This window comes from Rhinolophus hipposideros (genome assembly GCF_964194185.1).
Source record: "Rhinolophus hipposideros genome assembly, chromosome: 12".
NCBI classification, from domain to species: domain Eukaryota; kingdom Metazoa; phylum Chordata; class Mammalia; order Chiroptera; family Rhinolophidae; genus Rhinolophus; species Rhinolophus hipposideros.
Genome location: NC_138058.1, coordinates 13,010,853 through 13,032,663, shown reverse-complemented (window position 1 = coordinate 13,032,663; position 21,811 = coordinate 13,010,853). Strand labels below are relative to the sequence as shown.

The window sequence follows — 21,811 nt, the reverse complement described above, 5'->3', positions numbered from 1 at the left end:
CTCCAGGTGGAGACTGAGGCAGAGAATAACTCCCCATAAAGATACTGGCTCTGTGCCACTCCTCAGAGCATCTGGCCCTTCTCCTAAAATGGGCTCTCTTCATTTCCTCTCTACCTTCAGACACAGCCATCTCCTGCCAGTTCTGTCCTAATCAACCAGACTACAGACCCTGCTTTGAAGAGGCCATCTGGCCCAAAGCATCTCTCCTGGTCTAGCAAGGTGGTTAAACTTGAAGACACTACATCCAGCCTCATGTCCCTCCTCTACCACTTACTGGCTGGGCGGCCTTGGGCGAGTTACTTAACCTCTCTGAGCTTCATTTCCTCATCTTTAAAATGGAGATCGTAACTGAACTTTTTCATATAGTCCTCATGAAGACTGAAGGAGTCAATGTCTAGGAAGTGCTTTACAAAGGGCTCAGCACATCATCAATGCTCAAGAAAGGGACTCATTCCATCATCACCATCACTGCAAATTAACAAAACTTGTTAACTGGCTAGCTGAGCCACTACTGACTAACCCATGACCTTCAGCCCCCAAATGACCTTCACAGAGTCTGTTACTGGGCATATTGGTGAGGTGAGGGCAATTCCAACCCTGTGCCAGAGCTGTGCAAGTGCTGTGGGGCCACAAAAGAACTTTGTCTTCCAAGAAGAGTCACTCTCACAGGCAAGATAAGACCAATTCACAAAGCAATTAGTAAAAAATACAAGATAGCTTAAAAGTTCTAAATTGTTTGGTACAGACTACAATTGTGTTAATGATAAGAACCATTTGTATGGCATTTTAGCATTTACCTAGCATTTGGAAATACATTATCTCATGTAATCCTCAAAACAAACCAGAAAAACCAGGTAAGTATTGTAATTAGCAAATGAGAAAACTGAGTCTCACAGAGATGAAATGGCTTGTCTGTGATCACTCCACCAAAGGACGACTTCAACCTGATTCTAACTTCATTTGGTACCAGGCTCCTTACTTTTTCCATTAGGTGGGATGTGTGTGTCTGTATATGTGTGTGCGCCCCCGTGTATGTTTACAGGGATGCGTGCTTCTTCAGATTTCATCTCACTCCTGCCCTCCTTTTACACTCAGCCCCAAGACTCGCTGCGACCAGAATATCCTGTAGTTCATGTTTCATGTCTATTTGTGCTGTGTCCAGTGACTTTATTCTGGGCCCCTTTCATAGATGTGGTGGCCTCTCAGGGCTGATAGGTCTCTGATCCATCCAGAAGGCAGGGGGTTTTGTGACCCCTGTGACCCCAACACTGCCTTCTGAGGCCCTCAGAAATACGGCAGCAAAGGATAAGGAACCTCTGAGTCTGCCTGCCCACAGCTGGCCCTGGACCCAGAGGCCGTGCTGGGTACAGAGACCCCGAAAGCAGGGCTGCAGCAGCCCCTGGTGGACCTGCTCGAGAGGCACAGCTGTGCTCCCAAATCCATCCAAGAAAAGGAGAGGGAAAGACCCGGAAGTAGGGCCATGGCCTGGGGAATGATGGAGACAGACCCCAGCAGAACGTGACCAGCTGCCTGCGACGTGGAGTGATGAAAACTACACATTGGATTTGAAACCACGGGCCGAAGTTCAAGTTCCAGCCTATCTGCTCCCTGGTGGTGCCACCTGGCAGGTTCCCTCACTTCCCAGCTCCTCAGTTTCCTTTTCTCTAAAATGCAGACTGTAGGAACACCAACTTCACAGGTGGCTGTCAGGATTAAATTAGTTAATTTTTATGAAGTATTACCTGGCATATTGTAGGTGCTGTCACTGCCACGTTATGACTTCGGTGGGCCCTGGGCACTTTTGCTTTCATGGGCCTCTTCCTCCACAAAAAATGATTTAAAATTCTATCATACTACCATCTTAGTATAGAGAGGAATCCAATCCAACCTAGATTATATTCATTTTTTGCTTTTAAAAGAAGTTAAAACATTTTTATGGGCCTCTAAATGCACCGTGACCTCACAGAATCGGGCCTGTTGTGCCTGATGGATAACTGGCCCTGAGGGCTCCCACATATGCTATAGTAGATGTTAAAGTGACTCAGGAACCATCAAGTGCTGTGGCCTGTGAGGGTCATAACCATTGCTTTAGGGATGCTCCTTCCATCCTCCTGTGTCCAGCATCCCCGACCTTCTCTCTGCACTGAATGCCACGCTTCAATGTCGTTTTCCAGATGCAGGGCTGGTATGTTCTGATGTGGGGATGTCAGGCAGAGATCAGCCTGGGCAACCAATTCCTTTAGACCTCTGCGCAGGGGAAGAGGGCTCCGGGAGCCAGATACCCACTGGGTCCCTTCACAGCAGCCCTCGGACTGGTTGCAATAGCCCCCTCTAGTGGCCCCAAATCTCCCTCCATGACGTGCCTGCCTCACCTGCCTTCCAGAGGGGCCCCCAGCGGGCAGGGCATGAATGAGGCTGGTGCTGACATTCACGTATTTGTGTTAGTGTAAAACCCCCTTCAATCCACGCAGAATTTGAATCTAGTAATGTAACTAAGCCCACAACTATGTGTAGTGTGTTCATGTGTCCACAAAGCCAAGGTTAAGCTCCACATCACTGTTGTCCATAGAAACACAATGTCAGCCACAAATACAACTGAAAATGTCCTTGTAAAAGGAAACTGAGGAAATTGATTTTGATAATATATTTTATTTATCCCAAAACATGAAAATATTATCCTTTCAACATGTAATGAACATAAAATTATTAATGAGCTATATTAGATATTTTCTTTCGAAGTCTTTGAACTCCAATATGTATTTTACAATTGTGGCATATCTCAATGTTCTATTTTAGTGTTCTGACTAAATTTTTATTGGAAATACTTATCTGTATTTTATATACTTCATAAAATTCACAGCTGAAAAAGTAGATTCACATACCAGCATTTTTCCAACATACTTAAAAGTTTTCCAATCACCGAATCAAGTAGTAGTTTGGAAATTTACATGGAAAGAAATGAAAATTAAATAAAATTAAAAATTTAGTTCCTTAGTTGAACCATTCACATTTCAAGGGCTCAACAGTCACACGTGGCTAGCGACTACCTAACTGGACAGTGTGGGGCTTGATCATGAAAGCAGCAGGAGGAACAAAGCACACCTCACTGTGGAAGAAAATCATTTGTAAACTTAAAGTCCCCGGCCAGGGTTTCCCAAATTAGAATGCACAGAAGTCTTACTTGTAAGAGCCGCAGATGACTACCTCATGCCCAGAGATTGGCCTCTGGGTGTGTTGGATCCCCACCCCGGAGTGTGCATTTTGAGGAGACCACAGGGCCACACTCTGAGAGCCGTCACAGTGTCAGGCAGATGTGCCATCACGGGAGCTGCGGCCCTGGTTCCTGGCTGCTTACAGAATGCACCAGGCACGATGCTCAAACAGGACTGCCAAAGACGGGCCCACAAGACAATCCGTTGGAGTATAGGGAGGAAAGATAAATGGAGGTTTTATTATTATTCCTTCACTCCTATTTTAGCACCTGGGTTTGTGTAATGTATACATAATTTAGTATAAATAAGTTGGGAGAACATATTAAATTCTTTTTAATCAATGAGGCAACTTTAACAAGCTTCAGCCCACTGTGTTAAACAATGGTTCCTATTTTAAAGAAGCTTAGAGATGGGGTGTGTGGGGACAGAGTCCCAGAGAGCAATTTCCAGGCTCTCGGCCTCACGTGGAAAGGTGCTGGCTCAGGTAGTAGATGGCCGTCAGCTGTGACTGGTTGGCCATCAGTTGTAACCAGTTAGCCAATTAGCCACTAAAATAACGGCCGTGACTATGTTGGTTAGTTGGTTGGTTGGTTGGCAGGCAGAGAAGTGGACGGCGGATTGCGGATCGTGTGGATCCTACTTCGTGTGTCTTGCCCGGCCACCAGCGAGACTATAGCGGTATGACTCCCCTATCTATGACTCCCCCATCTATGGCTCCATGGGTGTTGGCCTCACCATATCCTGCGTTTTTATGTGGGGAGCGGAAGCAGAGACCCCGCATGACACCCCGCATGACAGGGTGATAATGCAGAGAACCATAAAAGAGGATAGGAGGGAATACATGTTTTAAGAAACCTACAGTTAAAGTTTTGCCTTCAGAGTTCAGAAACAGGAATCATTATTTCCAGGTGGGCTGATGAGGGCCAACTCCACAGCAAACAAGACACAGGAACCAAGACGTAAGCAGTCTGTGGGATGGGTCTTGTGGCCTAATCCAAGGACAGTCTCACAGGGGCAAGTACAGGGTCGGAGGCATGGAAAGAGGAGAGAGTGAGTCATGTTTTCAGAGGAAAGAACGATTTGATTTCTCTGGGGCAGCATGATTATGAAAGTATCTATGGAAATGTAGGCATCTGGGCTTCATTTAATGGTCAACAAGGGATCATTGCTTCTCGTAGCTATGGCATATGCCCTGGTTTAATAGAGCAGGTGAACCCAATACGTGAGCAACAGGGCAACCTGACTCAGTTTGCACCCTGAGGAGCACACTTCCCCACACCTCAACTCTGTCCACTACCATCACCTGTGCCACTTGCCCTGCTGCCTGCCCTGCGTCCCCACGACACTGGGCCAATCTGAAGCAGCTGGTGGACGTAGCACACACCATGGCACCACCAGCACCACTCGGAAGCCGCCATCCTCTGCCCACTGGCTATGCAGAGTCACCATCACACTGGACATGCACTTGTATTCTAGGGATACCCAACATTTCAGCAGGGTAGAAGCAGGCCAGGACCTTTGGGTAAACAGTCTCAGACACCATGAGCCCCACGCCTGTGCTAATGGAATGAGCGGCCCCCACCTGCATAGGTTGAGGGTCTGGGGTCCTAAACTGTGGAGCTGAGGTCAACTCTGTGTCCAAGGCTCTTCATTTGCAGGCCCTGAAGCTTTCACATGCAGCAGTGATGCCCCTGCACTGTCCACTGGTGAGAGGACACCTACAACAGCCACCCTCACCCCCACCCAGCCTCCCTGCAGACCAGGCACCACAACGCCATGGTGAGAGCACAGAACAAAGCCAGCTGGCTCCAGACCCCACTGAACAGCCTCCTAAGAACATCCTACACCAACGCTTAACAGGGAAAAGATGCACAAGGCAGCTCAGAGGGCATCTCCCTTCCCTAGTCCCCAACCACCACCACAGAGTCTGAAGCCTAAAGGAAGCCAGCTCCAGCCTGGCTAGTCTGAGGCATTCGGGAAGTGACCTGTCCACTGCCGGCCTATTTCCTCAATTGTGTTCCGAAGTATCAGTGTCCAGTCCTCACTTTTCCGCATTGGGGTACAGCGTGTCTCCTTTTTCTCCAGGGCTAGGATCTCCAAGGGAGTTTCTGGAGTCAACCCGGCAGCCAGGACAGCTTCTGGGAACTTGGCAGGAGAGGCGGGGGCCAGACAACACCGGGGAGGGCTGTGAGGGGTGGAGCAGGTGGAAACAAGTGGGCAGGAGACAACAGATAGAGGGACAGGTACAGAAAGGACAAGAGAAAGAGAGAGAAGAAGGAACAGAGAAAGGTTAGGGGTTGAGTGGGGCACAGAAGAGACAGACAGACGTTTGGTACCATGAACTTATCTCTACAATGATGAACAAATTGCTTCTTTTTGTTGAAGGCCCAGCTCAACCACCACCTTTCACACTGCTTGTCCCTGGGATACCTAGCATGCACCCTCTTCTGGGACCATGGTGCTTGAGGCACAGTTCCACAGAGCACCCATCATGCTCATTAAAGCCATTTGTTTACATTACTGTTTCTCCTGGCTGAGAAGAGGAGGGCCCCTGAAAGCCAAAGGGTCCCCCCACCCACCCAGTAGCCCAGGTATCCACAGCCATACCTGGGCTGCTGCCTGTCCATCTGCTGGTAGTGGTAGCTCACGGCCACGGCCGAGTGAGGGCACAGCAAGTATTGGTTTTCTTCCCAGCAACGTCCCATGGTCTGTGTGATGGCTTCATCTGACATGGACTCAGACATCACTGCCAATGAAAGCTGACAGGTCCCAGGATCAGAGGGGTGGAAATCAGGGTCGGGGGGAGCAGTGAGAACGGTGACCAAACATCTACTACATAACATAGCCAGATCAACACCAGAGACTCAAATGAAACGTTCAAATTGAATGGCTTAGATTCAGCGCAGAGAAGATTCTGTTTTCCCACATTTCCCAGTTTTAAGCTGATTCACTCAACTTGAAGGAAGAATGCATTTGAGTTTCAAGTCAATAAACTGAGTTAAGGTTTGATTCATGAATCAGCAAATACATATACAGTCTTATTCAACAACTGCAAAAACACAGAAGGTAAAGAGCATTCAGAGATCCCTGGGGCTTTGTTATTGGTGTGCCCGTTCCTGTGAGCACGAGAACACCTTGTCAGTTCCCACCCAGCTCCCGTGGCACATCCTCTAGCAAACCCCCCCACTACCCTCAGACAGAGAAAGACTCCCTTCCTGGTGTCCCCTCAGTAGATGCTTTATTTGATCATTCTCTGAAAATGTATGCCTACGATGGGCCAAACACCCTACATATATTCGAATGCAACAGAGACCACAGGGCATTGTATGTTGTTTGTATTAGGGCTCATAGAAGACAATGAATGTATTTTATTGATCTTTGTGTCTCCAGCACCTAGCAGTTTCTGGCTCATAGTATACATGTACTATGAATAAATGAATGATTGAATGAATGCTGTTTTAGTAGATGGAGTGTCTTCTACATGTACAGCCAGGGAGAGAATGAAGAACTGGGAGATATAGTATCTTTCTTCATGGAGCATCTCATTTACATGAGGAGAAAATGTGAATGTCAGAACAAGCCATTAACCAAATTGTTTGTTGATCTTTGGTTGTGTTATGCTCTGAATGTTTGTGTCCCCCCATAACTCATGTTGAAATCATAATCCCAATGAGATGGTATTTGGAGGTGGGGTCTTTGGGAGGTAATTAGGTGATGAGGGTGAATGAGATTAGTGTCTTTATAAAAAGAGGCCAGAGAGCGAGCGAAATCTCTTTCTGCCATATGAGGATACGAGAAGGAGGCCATCTGCAATCTGGCAGGAGCCTCTCACCAGAACCCAACCATGCTGGCACCCTGATCTCAGACTTTCAACCTCCAGAACTATGAGAAATGAATTGGTGTTGTTTATAAGCCACCCAATCTACGGTACATTGTTACAGCAGCCTGAACTGATTAAGACAGGTTACATCAAAAGCAGCACAGATTCCAGAAGACAGAAATTCCACTCTGGTCTGCATGGATGGCTAAGCCCAGACAACTGTATCCAGTTCTGGGAATAACCCTTGAAGATGGACATTGACCACTCAAAATTATGTCATGTAGGACCCAGCTAAAGGAACCAGGAAGTCCTAGCAGGTAAACAAAGATCCTCTTCAAATGTGGGAATAAGACTGCCTGCAGTGCGCAAGCGAGGAAGAGCAGATTGTAGTTCAACATAAAGAGCTTTGTAATGATTAGAGCTGACGTGAGTTAGTAAGGTCCGGGTCCTAGAGATAGACACAGTCTGGGTGATCACTCGGTGGGAATGTGGTAGAGAAAACTAAAGGCAACTTCAACATATAAAGTCGTTTTCTGGTTGTTTTTTTTAACACAACATAAGTGACCATCACCAGGTGACATTAAAATGAAAGCAGTCCCTCCCAACTAGATTCTTCCTCAGGGAGATAAAATTTCACCTCCTTAAAAAAAAAAAAAAAAAAAAAAAAAAAAAAAAAGCTAACAGGACAATGGTCTCTGCTCATATTGGATGGACAAAGTGGCTTCCAGTTGTTATTGGAGATCAACAACAATAATAAGTAAAAATAATAATAATTATCAAGTCCTATGTTGCCTGGCAGTATTCAAAGTGCTTCATGAGTATTATTTGACTTAAATCTTCAACAAGGCTCTGAGGAAGGCATTCTTATTATCCCCAGTTTACAGATGAGGAAATTGAGGCACAGAGTTGAAGAAACTGGTCCAATATCCCAAAGCTGGCTTGGAGTTGAGCCCTGTCTGACTCTAAGCCAATACTCTCTACTGCTCTCTCATTCAATAAATGAATCCATATAAAGTAACTGCAAAAGTTCCAGGTGCATAGCAGGTTCTCAAGGTGTCCCCTTCCCTTGGGCAGATTTTCAAACCCCAAGTCTGGTTGTATCTTGGAGCTGCACCCTTTCCTTTCTCTGTGGTATGTGGGTGGTGACTAACCTTGCTTTGCAGTTCCTTCGGTAAACTCACACTTTGGGTCCTCTCAAACTGCTCCATGAGGGCTCTTGTCCCCTGGCTGTCAGAGTCAGATAGCAGCCAGAAAATCCTCTCCATGTTGTAGGGCACCTGGGCAGAAAGGCAGGATCGGGTGGGTGGGCATGCTGATCAGCCCTGACCCATCCCCACCCAACCAAAACCTGACCCGATCTGCACAGCTCCCCACAGGTCCCACCTGAATGTCCATAGCTGATGCCAAGGTTGGTTTGACCGTCTCAGACAGAGAGAAATCTCCTCGCTGGACAGTCCTGTGGATGATGTCATTGCAGTTCACTGTCACAACCAGGCGGATGGGCAGGCCCATTTTCTGGGCAATGCACCCAGCTTAGGACAAGAGAGGAGAAGAACAATGGTTTCTTAGACATCACACCAAAAGCACAAACAACAAAAGAAAAAAATGGAGAACTGGACTTCATCAAAATTAAGAAACTTGTGCTTCCAAAGCTTTTGTGCTTAAATGACACTATCGAGAAAATGAAAAGACAATCCACAGAATGGGGAAAACGATTTGCAAATCATATATCTGACAAGAGACTTATATCCAGAATATACAAAGAACTGTTAGAACTGAACAATAAAAATACAAACAGCGCAATTTAAAAATGGGCAAAAGAGTTGAAAAGACATTTCTCCAAAGGAGACGTACAGATGGCCAATGAACACATGAAAAGATATTCAACATCATTAGTCATCATGAAAATACAAACCCAAACCACAATGACATACCACTTCATATCCACTAGGGTGGCTAGAATGAAAAAGACGGATGATAACAAGTTTTAATCAGGATGTGGACTAAATGGAACCCTCGTACGTTGTTGGTGGGGATGTAAAATGGTGCGGCTGCTTTGGAAAACAGTATGGCAGTTCCTCAAGAAGTTAAGTTACAGTAACCATATGACCCAGACACTCCTAGGTATACGTACTCAAGATAAAAACAGGTTCACACAAAAACTTATACACAATGTTTTTAGCAGCCTTATTTATAATAGCTAAAAATGGAAACAATAGAAATGTCTATTAACTGATAAGTGGATAAAAAAATTGTGGTCTCTCCACACAATGGAATATTATTTAGACATAAAAAGGAATGAAGTCCTCATAGATGCTACACCATGAGTGAACCCTAGAAACATTATACAAAGTGAAAGAAGCGAGACACAAAGGGCCACGTATTGTATGATTCCATTTATATAAAATATCCAGAATAGACAAATATAGAGAGACAAATAGATTAATGGTTGCCTAGAACTGGTAGGGTGCAAACGGGAGACAGGGACGGGGGAAATGGGGAATGACTACTAATGGGAACAGGGTTTCCTTTTAGGGTGATAAAAATGTTCTAAATGTTCTAAAAATGACTGTGGTAATGGTTGCACAAATCTGTGAATATACTAAAAGCTATCGAATTGCGTCCTTTAAATGGCTGCATTGTATGGTGTGTGAATCACATAGCAGTAAAGCTGTTACCAGAAAAAAAAAAGAGAGAGAAGAAGGAAGAGAATGTTACCATGCCCCAATACTGTTCTCCATGCCCCAGCTACTAATGCGCATGTTTGCTGTTATTTGCGGAGGAGAAAATGGAGCTTCTGGGAAGTTGAAATAATCCATCCAAAGCCTGCCCAGTGGCAGAGTAAGGATTCAAACTAGGTCTGTCTAAGTCCAGAGCACATGCACTCGTCCCCTGACTCAGCCTCTTAGAACGAGTGTCTTCAGACTGCGTCTTCTGGAGGGGCACGGAGGCATGGCAGAGCAGCACCCTCGGCCCCGCCTAACAGCGGTTCCTGTTTGCATGGAACAAACAAGGAATTCCTCATCCTGAGAGGTGGAGAGCTCGAAAACCTCACGTAGTGTAGAAAGGTTTTATATATGTTCACGAATGGTTTATCTCGGGTGCGTAGTGAAGAGAAGTTAGAGATAAACACACCACCCCAGTATCATTCTTAATTTTGCAAAGCACTGTCACATTCTAATTTCATTTGATCCTCATGAAAATGTTATGTTATTTCTCCTCTTCTATGAAAGAGGAGACATGGAGGCTCAGGAAGGTCCAGGTTGTTATCTGTTCTACCCTTCACTACTGTGTTCCTGAAGGAGCAGGGAGAGACAGGCGTACCCTCTGCTAATGTTTATCTTGTGCCAGGCACTGTGGTAGGTACTGGGACTGCACAGGATGCATCATTCACTGGAGGGTGATGCAAACAGGTAGCGTGGTGGGCTTCACTCCATGGGTGGTAAAGAAGGCTGAGTCATCCTTCCCTAACTGCCAGCTCACTGTTCTTCCCCTCCCCGTGTTAGTGGAAGAAGCCAGGAAGATTCCTGACCATTAAGATGCTTTCATGGCCTCACCTAAGCCATCCTTAGCACCCACTGGAAGGACCATCAGAAATAGTAATGCCCATTAGGAGGCAGCCTCGCAAGCTGGCGAGCATGCAGGCCGCCGGGGTGGTAATCCTGGCTCTGCTACTGAGCAGTGTGTAACCAGGGGCAAGCCAGTCTCGTCTCATACTAAAATGATAATGATCGTATCTTCCTTCTCATAGGTGCGGGTGAGGACTGAAGGAGTTAATATGTGGGAAACACTACAAGCAATGCCTGATGTATAGCGTGAGTGCTCGGTACATGTTAATTATTAGAGAAAATTAATTTAATGTCAGGCAGCTGTACAAAGTCATATACAAACATAAAGAGTCTTATTGGTGCCTCACAGCACTCCTGAGAAATATGATAAGTGATCCAATCTGTTTTATACCGGAGGACCTGAGTCCAAGGGACTCAGCCGTTCAGCTAATAAAGCACAGAATGGGGACCAGAACCCTAAGTCCACAACTCTTTTCACTTCACATGGTCTCTGGGTAGTGTTCCTAGGAGTGGGAACACAGTGTGCCAGCTGAGCCGCTTGCCCTCATCGCAGGCAGCCCGCCGAGGCTACAAGTAAATCTGTATTTCTGGAAGAGGGCACGGACAGCTGAGCACAGTGGCTGAGCCTTGACCTCCTCTCTCTACACTCGGCCAATCCAGGGCGTCAGGTCAGGCTGCCACAACACGTCAGTATTAACCCACAATTCTCCCCCTGCAGCAAGAGACCATATCTCCCCTCGGAGTTATGGGGAAGTTTTCTGGGAGCTTCTTCTGTATAGTTTCCCATCACCTTCTGAGCTATGACTCAATCTTTCTCTTCACAGTTGTAGGCAAAGGGCAGCTAAAAGGACTGGGGCCACCGATATTTTTCTGGAAAGCCCATTTCCACCCAGGGGTCTTCTTACCTGCAAGGTTACCAGCGGCCCCCGTTGGCACAACCACCTCCACAGGGGGCAGTGGGTGCATATCTAAGGATGGCACACACCGGAAGTAAGCAAAGAAGTGGTGGGCCATTTGTATGAGGACACGAGACCAGTTGACTGAATTCAGACTCATCAGATTGTGTTTCTTGACAAAAGCCACATCCGCGAACACGGCCTTGATGGGCTCATCAAGTTCATCGCTGTTTCCCTCCACTGTCAGGGAAGAGAGGAGAGGGTGGCTGTTAGGAGCAGGAAGGACCCCCAGGCAGTCAGCACAAAGGACCCTCTTGTGCTTGCCCACAGCAAGGCCTTCCCATCAGCTGGGGACTTTTGCTCAGCCTTGGTTTCTTTACTCTGATGTGTCTTGGCCTGGCTTTCTAGATTCAAAATTAAGCTCCTTGAGGATAGAAACCATATCTCATATTCTTATGGTCATACTTCCAATGTCTCCAGCGTTATATAAAATTAGATAAAATGCCAACCTTCTGGGATATTGAGAAAAGAATTCCTCTTTGTATTCCATGCCCACCTCCCCCATTCTGGGCAGGAGGAAAGGTTTCTCAGGTGGTGAGATGGTAAGAGGCGGATCCTTTACTCCACAGTCCTCTATCAGGAGTTACAAGGGAAGAGTCACTGTTCCCATGTGCCCTGCCCTTCTTCCTTCATTTAGATTCCAAGGGTGGCTGTTCTGCTCTCTGCTCCTACATGGTAGGTAAGCTGGCATGCGCAGGATTTCTCCTTCCTGAGCTGGGTGTGTATGCAGTTCAATTTATGGATGAAGTATTGGATAAATTTACGGGTGAATTGGCTACTAGTCTAAGTTGCATTCTCCAACCCAGCTCAACCAGCCACAGAGCTAATATTGACCTCTTATCTGAAACCTGGATATATTTCTCCATTGGATCCTAACTTGGAGGAGAGTGGGGTAAGATTAATTGGGAGAAGTGCCAGAGTATGCATTGAGATTGTGAGATTGTTATCCATTCTACCCTTCACTGGTATGCGACGGCAATGAGGCCTGGGGCTGACTCTAGCTCCATGTTTGCTGGGGTTCCAGAAAAAGATTCACCGCTTTTAAGAAAGAGCCACAGAAAAAGAGAGACTTGGTTATCTCAAATAAACATCAAAGGCCACAAGAGGAATGAGCCTGAGGATTGGGGCAGGCAGAGCAGAGAATGCAAAGAACCTGGGTCCCTGAAGGTACGGCCGAGTCATTGAATCAGGAGCCCACCCCACCTCTGGATTTCCAATTATATAAGCTGGAAAATATTCTTGTGCATGCTGGTCTGATGTGGATTTTCTGTTACTTCCAGCCACAAACATCCCAAATAATATATAACTAGCACGTGCTGATTATTCTGTGTTTAAGAAGAACCAAATATACTATATGGAAATTAATGACTTATAAAACAGTGTTTAATACCAATTCCCTGCTCCCTGAACTCACCAATCTAAGAGAAAATACATATTCACTGTTAGTTCCTGAACTAACACATATCCTACTGGAAACCAAATCAGAAGATTCTAGAAAGGAACAGTGATGTCTAGAAACAAAAACTAATTTATTTAAAGTCTGCTGCCTTATTTTCTTAAAGCTCAGAACACGTACAAAACAGAAATGCCCCCTCGGCTCCAGCAGTAACACATTTCTGAAAAAATACTCATCACTACCCACTTGTCTGCTATTTTGCAAATGGTAGTCTCCAACTGGTGGTCAGGAAAGGGGCTTCCAGGCACACCCTTAGGTAAAAGCTTTCCAATATCTGTGTACAATGTGAAAAGAGAGTAGGTGGCAGGACAGAGGTACAAAAAGCTATTCTTTGCTTTGATTCTAGGAAAAGATGATCCTAGATCTACACTCAGCAATTTTGGTGCTTGGAGTATAACAAGGACCCTCAGAAACCCAAATCTTATATATGGAAATCTTGCAATGACCGCAGCAAAATGCAGCCAGATATGGGCAATTACCAAGATTAATGTGTAAGATTTTGCCAACACCTGCATTAGCTAAACCATGAACTTCTCACTAGAATGTGTATGCGCTTGTTAAAGAAAAGAGCACAGGGGGCTTTTTGCTTGCTCTTGAACAAATAGACAAAGGACATTCATGCTACTCCCATGGGTAAGGTTTGTTTTCACTGTACTTTTGCTCCTCGACAAAACTGGTGTTATACAAAAGCATCCTCTACGGGATTATACCAGGCGGCAGGACCAGTTGTAGAAGGAATGTCTTCAGTCACCACATTTACTGTTCTGCCAGCTAAGTGACCAAACCAAGCCAGGCTGCCTGGACAGCTTGCCCACGGCCACAGTGCACAAAACCTCACCAGGACTCCTACCTTGGAGTTACCCGGAGTCTTGTGGGATATGAGAAGTAGAAATAAAGACGTATGACTCCACTCAAACTTGCCCCTTCTTTCTCCACTCTTGATCTCCATAATGATTAAACCCATTCGGAACAGATGGCCTAACATTAAAGGACATGGTTTTATGCCTTTCTCAAAATGCATTCATGATGTGGCTCCAGAAGTGTCACAGTGATGAGAGTGCCACTGAGTAGCTTCCTACTTTAAATACTTCGACCTGCTAACCAAGTGCATGGCTTAGTCATTTCTGTACAGTAAGGGAGGGCGTGAGCTGTCAGCATGTAATGACACATTCTCTTGAAATAATTATTTAACATGTTTGTGCCTTCTAAACTTCAGTGCCCTGGGAAAACAACCAAGTCACTTGGCTCAGACCATGGCCTTGGGTTGCTGCCTATATACACGGCACTAGCAGGTTGAACCTGCATGGAGGTAATGTTCTTTGGGGGATGTCTTCAAACCTGCCCTTCCTAGGTTGTACTGTCAATACTGGTTCATCCGTCAATCGCCTCTAATTGTTTATGAGACTGTGTGGCCGAGAGCCGGCCGGGGGCCAAGCCAAGGCACATTACCACCTTCAAAATAAGATTGTTCAAGGAAGGGAGGGAAGGACACAGAGGAAGCGGAAGGGTGGTCAGCTAGTCGATTGACCAGTTTTGTTCCAGCCCAACTCCCAAAACAGACCCACTGCAGGCAGGGCCACATTGTCCCTGGAAGCTCTGTCCCGGCACTCACCTCCAAACACATGGACGTTGTCCTTCAGCACTGTTGTCATCTGGAGCTCCTGAATCTTTGTGCAGTGACCCTTGGGCAGCAGAACAATGATGTCCACGTTCTTTGCCCCCTGAACACTTTCAATGGCAGCACTCCCTGTGTCCCCAGAAGTTCCTGGATGGGAAGAAAAAAGAACCCTCCCATTTAGAACAAGGGAGATGAAGTGACTGCTTAAAGCATTGTTGCTACATGAGGCAATATCTACCATCAAATACTTGGAGGGGAGGAACCTAGTACTTAATTTGGGGTCCATGGGTAGAATTCAGGGTATCTGTGAACTTGGGACCACATAATATTATATATTTTATATATTTCAAAATATTCTGAGAAGCCCATAGCCTCTACCAGACTGTCAAAGGTATCCATGGCATGAGAAAAGGTTGAGAACCCCGCTCTGGAAGAAGCAGTAATCCACTCCCTGAGTGACACCAGCGGAGGACATCCTGTGGGTGGATCCCGGCAAGCTGGAGCACTGTGGGGCTCTAACGCTCACGCACCTACAACCACAGTGACATGCTTCTCCCTCTTCTCCAAGAAGTACTGTAGGAACTGTGCTGTGCAGCACAGGGACAAGTCCTTAAACGCATATGTGATGCCATGCCACAGCTCCAACACGTTCAGCCCGTTCCTCAACCTGGACAGGTGGACCACCTCTTTGTGGCGGAATCTACTGAAGGCTCGATGGATCAGATCTGAAAGGACAGTGGGTGAAGGGCATTATTATCTCTTCCCTCCAGTTATCTCTCCGTCTCTTTACACTTACGAACTTGAAGTTTTTCTCTCTACTCCAGGATAAAAGGACCATACATTTTTATCCTAAATCATATCATGCATGAATATGATTGTATAATCCTAGGGAAAAGTCTGGAAAGACATGCACCAAAGTGTTCAGAAAGTCCTCATAGTGATGCCCACAGAAATGGCACTGTAAGACTTTCATTTTTTTATTTTATAAACATCTTCATAATCTGGATTTCTTGTGAGCATGTATTCCAATTGAGGATTCAATTAAAGTTATGTGACAAACAAATCAATGTCACATCTCTTCTAATTTTCCTTCCTAAAGACAGGACACTGTTGTTTGTTTGTTTGTTTGTTTGTTTGGTTGTTGCATTGCTAAATCTCACACCTGAGAAGCCAGAATCTTGGAAGGGTTTACATAAAACCCTACTGAGGCAGGGCAGCTAGAACAGCACTTCTCAAACTTTAATTGACAAATCAATCGATCAACTTAAAATGCAGACTCTGGTTCAGTGAGTCTTAGGGAATCTGAGAATTCTCATAAGTGCCAGTGCCATCAGCGCTGGTCATCAGACCACATTTTGAGGGGTCTCTTCTCTTCCCCAGCCCCAAACTCTCACTATTATGTTATGGGTATCAGACATTTGGTCCAAGGACCAGCAGCACTAGAATCATCCGGATACTTGACAGGAAGGCAGGATTCTCAGGCTCTCGCCAGGCTTACTGAATCAGAATCTGCCTTTTAACGAGATCCCGGAGGGAAATTCATAGGCACATTCCAGTTTGAGATGAGCTGGTCTAGGACACTTTGAAAATCCCTTTTGGAATTACCATTCAAGGAAATAAAACATCAATCCGAGGTTCTGTGTGCCTTATATACAGGAAGGAAAAGGCCCAACATTCAAGCTCCTCCTGTGGAAAAGGTGTTTTACAAATTAACTAAGGGAAAAAAATACTCTGAAGATCATTTTGGCTGACAGTGAGAGCTGGACTGGACAAACTCTTTTGGGATATTTCCAATTCTGGAATTCCAGAGTCTGAAAAAAACACCAAATTTTGGGAAATGTGACTAAAGATCTCCTAGGGATAAAGCGATGGATTTGCAACTCTGTGGGGGGCTACGCGGGCAGCAGAGGGAAGGTGGAAGTCGGGGCAATGATATTCACCATTTAAGTCCTCTCTTGGAATGAGCTCAGGGCCAATGAAGAGGGCACACAGCTCCTTCACCAGGCTGGGGTAGGACAGCGTACTCCATTGACGCAGGGTCTCTCTGCCCAGCTGTGGGAGCTCCTCGGGCATGAAGAGGCCCCCATCGGGAGCATAGCCGGAGAAGAGGGCCCCTTCAAAGTCGACACGTGGGGCCAATCCCCGAGTGCTGACGTACCACATGATCCTAGAGGCCTGCAGAGGAGACAGTCCCAGAGGTGCCTGGTCTCTTTCTCCAGCACCCCATGGACAAAGCTGAAGCATACACAGCCCCCACAGCTAACTCTTGGATCAGCACTGAATGGGATATGTGTTCCGGACCAGAAAACTGGAGCCCTGCCTCAAGTCTCATGCCAACTTCATCTGGGCATGACGAAGCAAGACCCCTCCAATCAAAATTCGGCAATTCCACTGATCAATTACCTTGTGGAGGGGCTACTAGAGCATGCCGGGAAAGGAAATAGCTTGATCTTCACCAGTGAGGAAGAAGGTCTTGGGGTGGGGAAAGATAATAGCAATAGTTACTGCCATTTTGATATACCTCTTGATAAGGAGAGGACCACCACACTCAGTCATATATCCTTTTGAGAGATGTTTGTGCCCGCTTCTGCTGAAAAATACCCACCTTTAATGGTTACTTAGCCATGTTGCCTATAACTTAGTGGTTCTCAACTCTGGTAGTTTGTTAGGTGCCTGGTCTCTTTCTCCAGTTGTTAGAATCAACCTGGGAGCTTTAAAAAAAAAATACTTCTACATGGATCAATTAAATTAGAATCTCTAAATGAGAGGCTTCTCCTGTGCATCTAACATGCAGCCAGGGTTCAGAATAGGATGACTAACTCATCCCAGTTTGCCTGGGACTTTCCTAGTGTTAAAACTGAATGTCCTATGTACCAGGTGACCCCTCGGTCCCAGGCAAACTAGGACAGTTTGCCGTCCTAGTTGAAAACCAGGGCCCTACCTCTCAACTGAGTCCTAGAAGAGTAGTTAGAAATGCTGACATGCTCCTCTTAATACTCTTTAGCTAACTGGCCCTGTGTGGACTCAGAGTTCTCTGATTGAGGTGGAAGGGGAGTGTCCAAGGGCACCTCAGGCCTAACTTTGGTCACCCTGCCACATGTCATGTCAAGGAGCTGGGCTCCTTGAGATGTCCAGAACTCTGGACAGCTTTCTCTGGGTCACAGCTGTAAATTTGGGGGCTCTGATTTTAACCCTCCACAGCACCTCTGCAGATGAATTTGGCTAGACATACAGTAGCTCTCAGTACCAGCTGGGACTCATTTCTGTGCCAGGGCCAGAGGGGAGGCCCTGATCTCTGGGGGTAAAGCCACCTGAAGGGTCCCAGCTACAAGGGTATGAACTAGCACTGACCTGGAAGAATTCTGGTTTCCCACACTGGATCTGACACCTCTGAGCTCTGTGCAAGTCCTACGTGGGCTGCCATGTGCTACACCCCCACCTACAAATACAAATGCATCCAACTGAGAGACAGAGACAAATTTAATCATCCAAATCATGAATTCTTTGAAAGTACAAGTGGATATAGTTAATAATTATGAAGGGGCAATGGGTATAAGCCAGAACTGTCTCGGGCAAAGTGGGATATATGGTATAAGGGTGCATGTCACAGAAATGAAATCAGGGTAACTCCAAAAGCCAACTGCAGCAGGGAGGCAAAGCAGTTCCAGTGTTTCACCAAACAGAACTAGGGCATGGGGAGCTGGGGACTAGCAGTACCTTCACTAAGGGGAGGAATTTCTGTAACTCTGTGGCAAGGCTTAGAGCCAATGTAAACTGCCCAAGACCCTGGAGTAACGAGAGGGAGATTCTGCCTGGCCACTTTACAGAACCAGACTGAAGGAAAGGAGGCAACTGAGCTGCCAAAGAAGCTGTCGCAGGCAGAGGGCAGGGGTGGGGACAGGCAGGGCTATCAGGACAGTGAAAGAAAACATCTGCAGAATGCCCTTCACTGGGTGGGTTGGACTATATCACACCTGGGCCACTGGGCTCTGTTCTGGGCTCTGCGTTTTAATGTCGACACACTGACCCGGGAATAAAGGAGAGGGCCTAACACCAGGCTCTGCTCATGTCACACGTCAGTGTAAAGAACTGGACCGATTGGCACACAGGTGGCTGTTCCCACCGGGGAAGGACGGCACCTGTTCTGTCCAATAACCCCAAGGGGCAGCATTCTCAGGCCAACGGGGCAAAGCTATAGAGAACACAAATCTGGGCTTAGTGTAAGATAAACCAAAGAGAGAAGCCCAGAAGTAGCACTAGCTGCCTCAGGAGGTGAAGTTGAGCGAGAAAATCAAGCACTTTTGTTGGACTGTTATTTGGGTGCTCCAAGCATCCAACTGGGACTGGACTAAGTGACCTCTGAAATATAAGATTTTATAATTTACCCTTGTGACTCCTCTCCATCCTATTCCTGAGATGGGTCAGAAAAACTGAGCAATCAGCTGGATGAATAAGAAGGTAGACAGGAGACCACCTTGGAGCCAGGAGCCATTTCAGGAAGGGCTCCTCGGCGTGGCTCAGAGAGGCGGAGATTTTTCTGACAAGGGGTGGGGCAGGGCGGAGACTTGGACCCCAGCGGGCTGAACCCGTGGCGACTGTGGGCTGATCACAGACTGCGAACCTTAACCTTGGGTGGAGGCCCAGACAGGTCCCAGGCAGGCGGCTGGGCTGCCTCTTGGAACGAGCAGCAGTCCTCCGACTAGCCAGGCTCTAGGCCAAGAAGGTTTTTGAAAAGGTCTGCAGGCTACACTCCACTCCCAGCCTCTGAAAACACCCCAGACTTCTCATTTTGGGGGTTCTCCTAGAACTGCAGAAACCCTGCAGAAGGAGCAAAGCTCGGAACCCCCCAACCCTCCCAGGTTCCTCCAAGTTGCAGAACCTGAACAACAGGGTAGTCACAGAAAGTGTCGGTGAGCCCACACAGCCCTGAAGTCAGTGTTGAAGGAAACCTCCAGAAGTTCAAGAGCTCAGAAATATCTCTAAACCACGGGGTGGGCGCCGCGATCAGCAGAGAGGGCACGCGAGGAGGAGACCCTGGGCGCGGAAGACAGGGCCGCTGGGGTAACCGCTGGCGTGGGGCGGTCCCCGCGGGGGGCGAGACGCGGATCCCCCACCTCCCGGATCCGACCGGCTGGTCTGGGTCCGCACGGGGAGGGGCTGCCGGACGGGCCGGGCGCAGGTACCGGGCGCAGGCCGCTGGTGGCCGCGGGCGCTGCCAGCTGCAGACGTGAGCGGTGGACCCTGCGACAATGACAGGCTTCCGGTTCAAGGACCAGAAGGGCGGGGGAGGGAGGCCGAGGGCGGAAGAAAGCCTCGGGGAAAGGGGGGGGGGGCGGAGCGAAAGGGAGTGATCGTGAGAAAGAAACGCTTTATTCCTCACTCGGCATGTTTATAAGGCACTTTGCTAAATGCTTTATTCAGTCTCTTAATCTTCACTGCAGCCTCGGAAGTATACCACAAAACCTCATTTTTTTTTCAGGTTAGAAAACTGAGGGCAAGGTGGACACAAGAAAGGTCCTTATCTTCTTTGAGTTCATCCTCTCACCGGCAAAATCAGACACCTGAAAAACTCCTGGTTTCTCAAAGTGGAGCGAGTACGTCAGGAATTCAGAATCCACCACGATACATGACTTCATTTTAGCTCAAAAATTCTTTGTAGGAAAACACCTTTTATTTTTAAAAAAATTTTAAAAACATTTTTATTGGGGAAATATAAGGGAACAGTGTGTTTTTCCAGGACCCATCAGCTCCAAGCTCAAACCGTTGTTTCTCACTGGTCCATTTGGGAACTGAACTGGTGACCTTGGTGTTATGAGCAGTGTACTCTAACCACGGAGCAAACCGGCCACCCGGAAAACACTTTTTATTAAGCATAGATCTGTTCTAGGAAAATGCATCCCCAATTTAAAGGGGGGGAAAAAGGCAAGACACCTAAAAAATGTCTTCCAGATATGCCCAAATGCCCCGGGATTGACATTCATGCACCTGGGTCCCGACCCATTTAGGTAGCAAAGTTTCAGGAGCTGGACAGGACAGATGCCCACTAAGGTTTAGTCTGTGCATTTGGTCTGGGCCCCGTCACTGTAGCAGGCCCAGCGAGGCTTCGTGGGGAGGGAGGGAAAGGACAGTTGCCCTCTGGTATTGCCAGTTTTTCTCCTTTCTTCCTCCTGTTGATGACATCCTCCTAAACCAATGGTCTCTGCTTACTCAAGTTGCCTGCTCTCCAAACTTTGGCCCACACATGGTATCCATCGGACATATCCAAAGAAGTCCACGCACCTGTCAGTCTGGGTAGGTCTCAGATTCCAGAGAGGGAGAATCTGACTGGTCACTGCTCAGCTAATGGATTGTAGTCATGGAGTGCACAGGGACTCCATTGCCAGAGAGGGATAAAGGCCAGCCAGGGACTCCCTAAAAGGTTTTCATCCCCTGTATCAGGTGTACTTAATCACTCAAAGGTTGGGAAACTGAGGCTCCTGGTCAAAAAACAAACAATAATAACAACAACAACATAAGATGCAGCGGTGCTTTTTACAGGGCTCATAACCAACCAGGATGGAGTTTCAAAAACCATCGCAAGAATTAAAGTACCTTCCACAGAGCAATTCTGCCAGACGCTTTGACAGAAAGAGACCGGCAGGACTCCTTCGTGATTCTGTGAGCAGGAGGGGAGGCCAGAAGCTCTTCTGTGATTGCACTCTGACTCCCTGAAAAAGGAGAGGAGCAGAAGGCTCAGGCAAGAAGAGGTCTAATTCGCTAGGAATCCCTGCATATTCAGAACAGTGCAGCTACAGAAGATAAAAACTTCTGCATGACCCATGAAGAAAACAGAATTCTGAGTACCAAGCAGGAGCAGTGGGAATGTGGAGTTCTCTGACACTTGTACATGGATCAACATTTCCTTTTTATAAGACTAAAAACTGCTTTTATCTATTTATTTTGCTTTTTGCCCTAATGGATTAGAGTGTTTAGTTGTCTGAGGCTTTGAAACCAACAATCTTCACAGCAGAACCCCAGGGTCCTTGCAGGGCTATTTTTTCCAGGTGTCCCTGCAAAGCCCTTGTAAGGGAGGCTTCTATAAGACTGTGTGCCCAGATGATTTCCAGGGTCTCCATGCACTGGGATGTAGGAGTTAGGGACGAGAGCCTTCACTAAGGATTCGAGAGCATGCAGGGCCTGG

At 47.0% G+C, this 21,811-nt stretch overlaps 1 protein-coding gene across 2 annotated transcripts; it reads right to left on the bottom strand.

Moving 5' to 3' along the window:
• Nucleotides 1-2,631: 2,631 nt before the first annotated feature.
• THNSL2 (threonine synthase like 2) lies at nt 2,632-19,898 on the bottom strand. 2 transcript variants are annotated; one of them, XM_081068760.1, is made up of 10 exons: nt 19,746-19,898; nt 17,983-18,070; nt 16,572-16,806; nt 15,162-15,356; nt 14,626-14,778; nt 11,507-11,737; nt 8,416-8,564; nt 8,184-8,309; nt 5,820-5,971; nt 2,632-5,397 (listed from the first exon to the last, which is right to left on the bottom strand). In XM_081068760.1, the coding sequence occupies exons 3-10, from the start codon at nt 16,792-16,794 to the stop codon at nt 5,172-5,174; spliced, it is 1,455 nt and encodes a 484-aa protein (XP_080924886.1). In that variant the 5' UTR covers nt 16,795-16,806; nt 17,983-18,070; nt 19,746-19,898; the 3' UTR covers nt 2,632-5,171. The 2 variants fall into 2 exon arrangements, with proteins under 2 accessions (XP_080924886.1, XP_080924887.1); XM_081068761.1 differs by lacking the exon at nt 17,983-18,070 and having other exon boundaries at nt 19,746-19,892.
• Nucleotides 19,899-21,811: the final 1,913 nt, after the last annotated feature.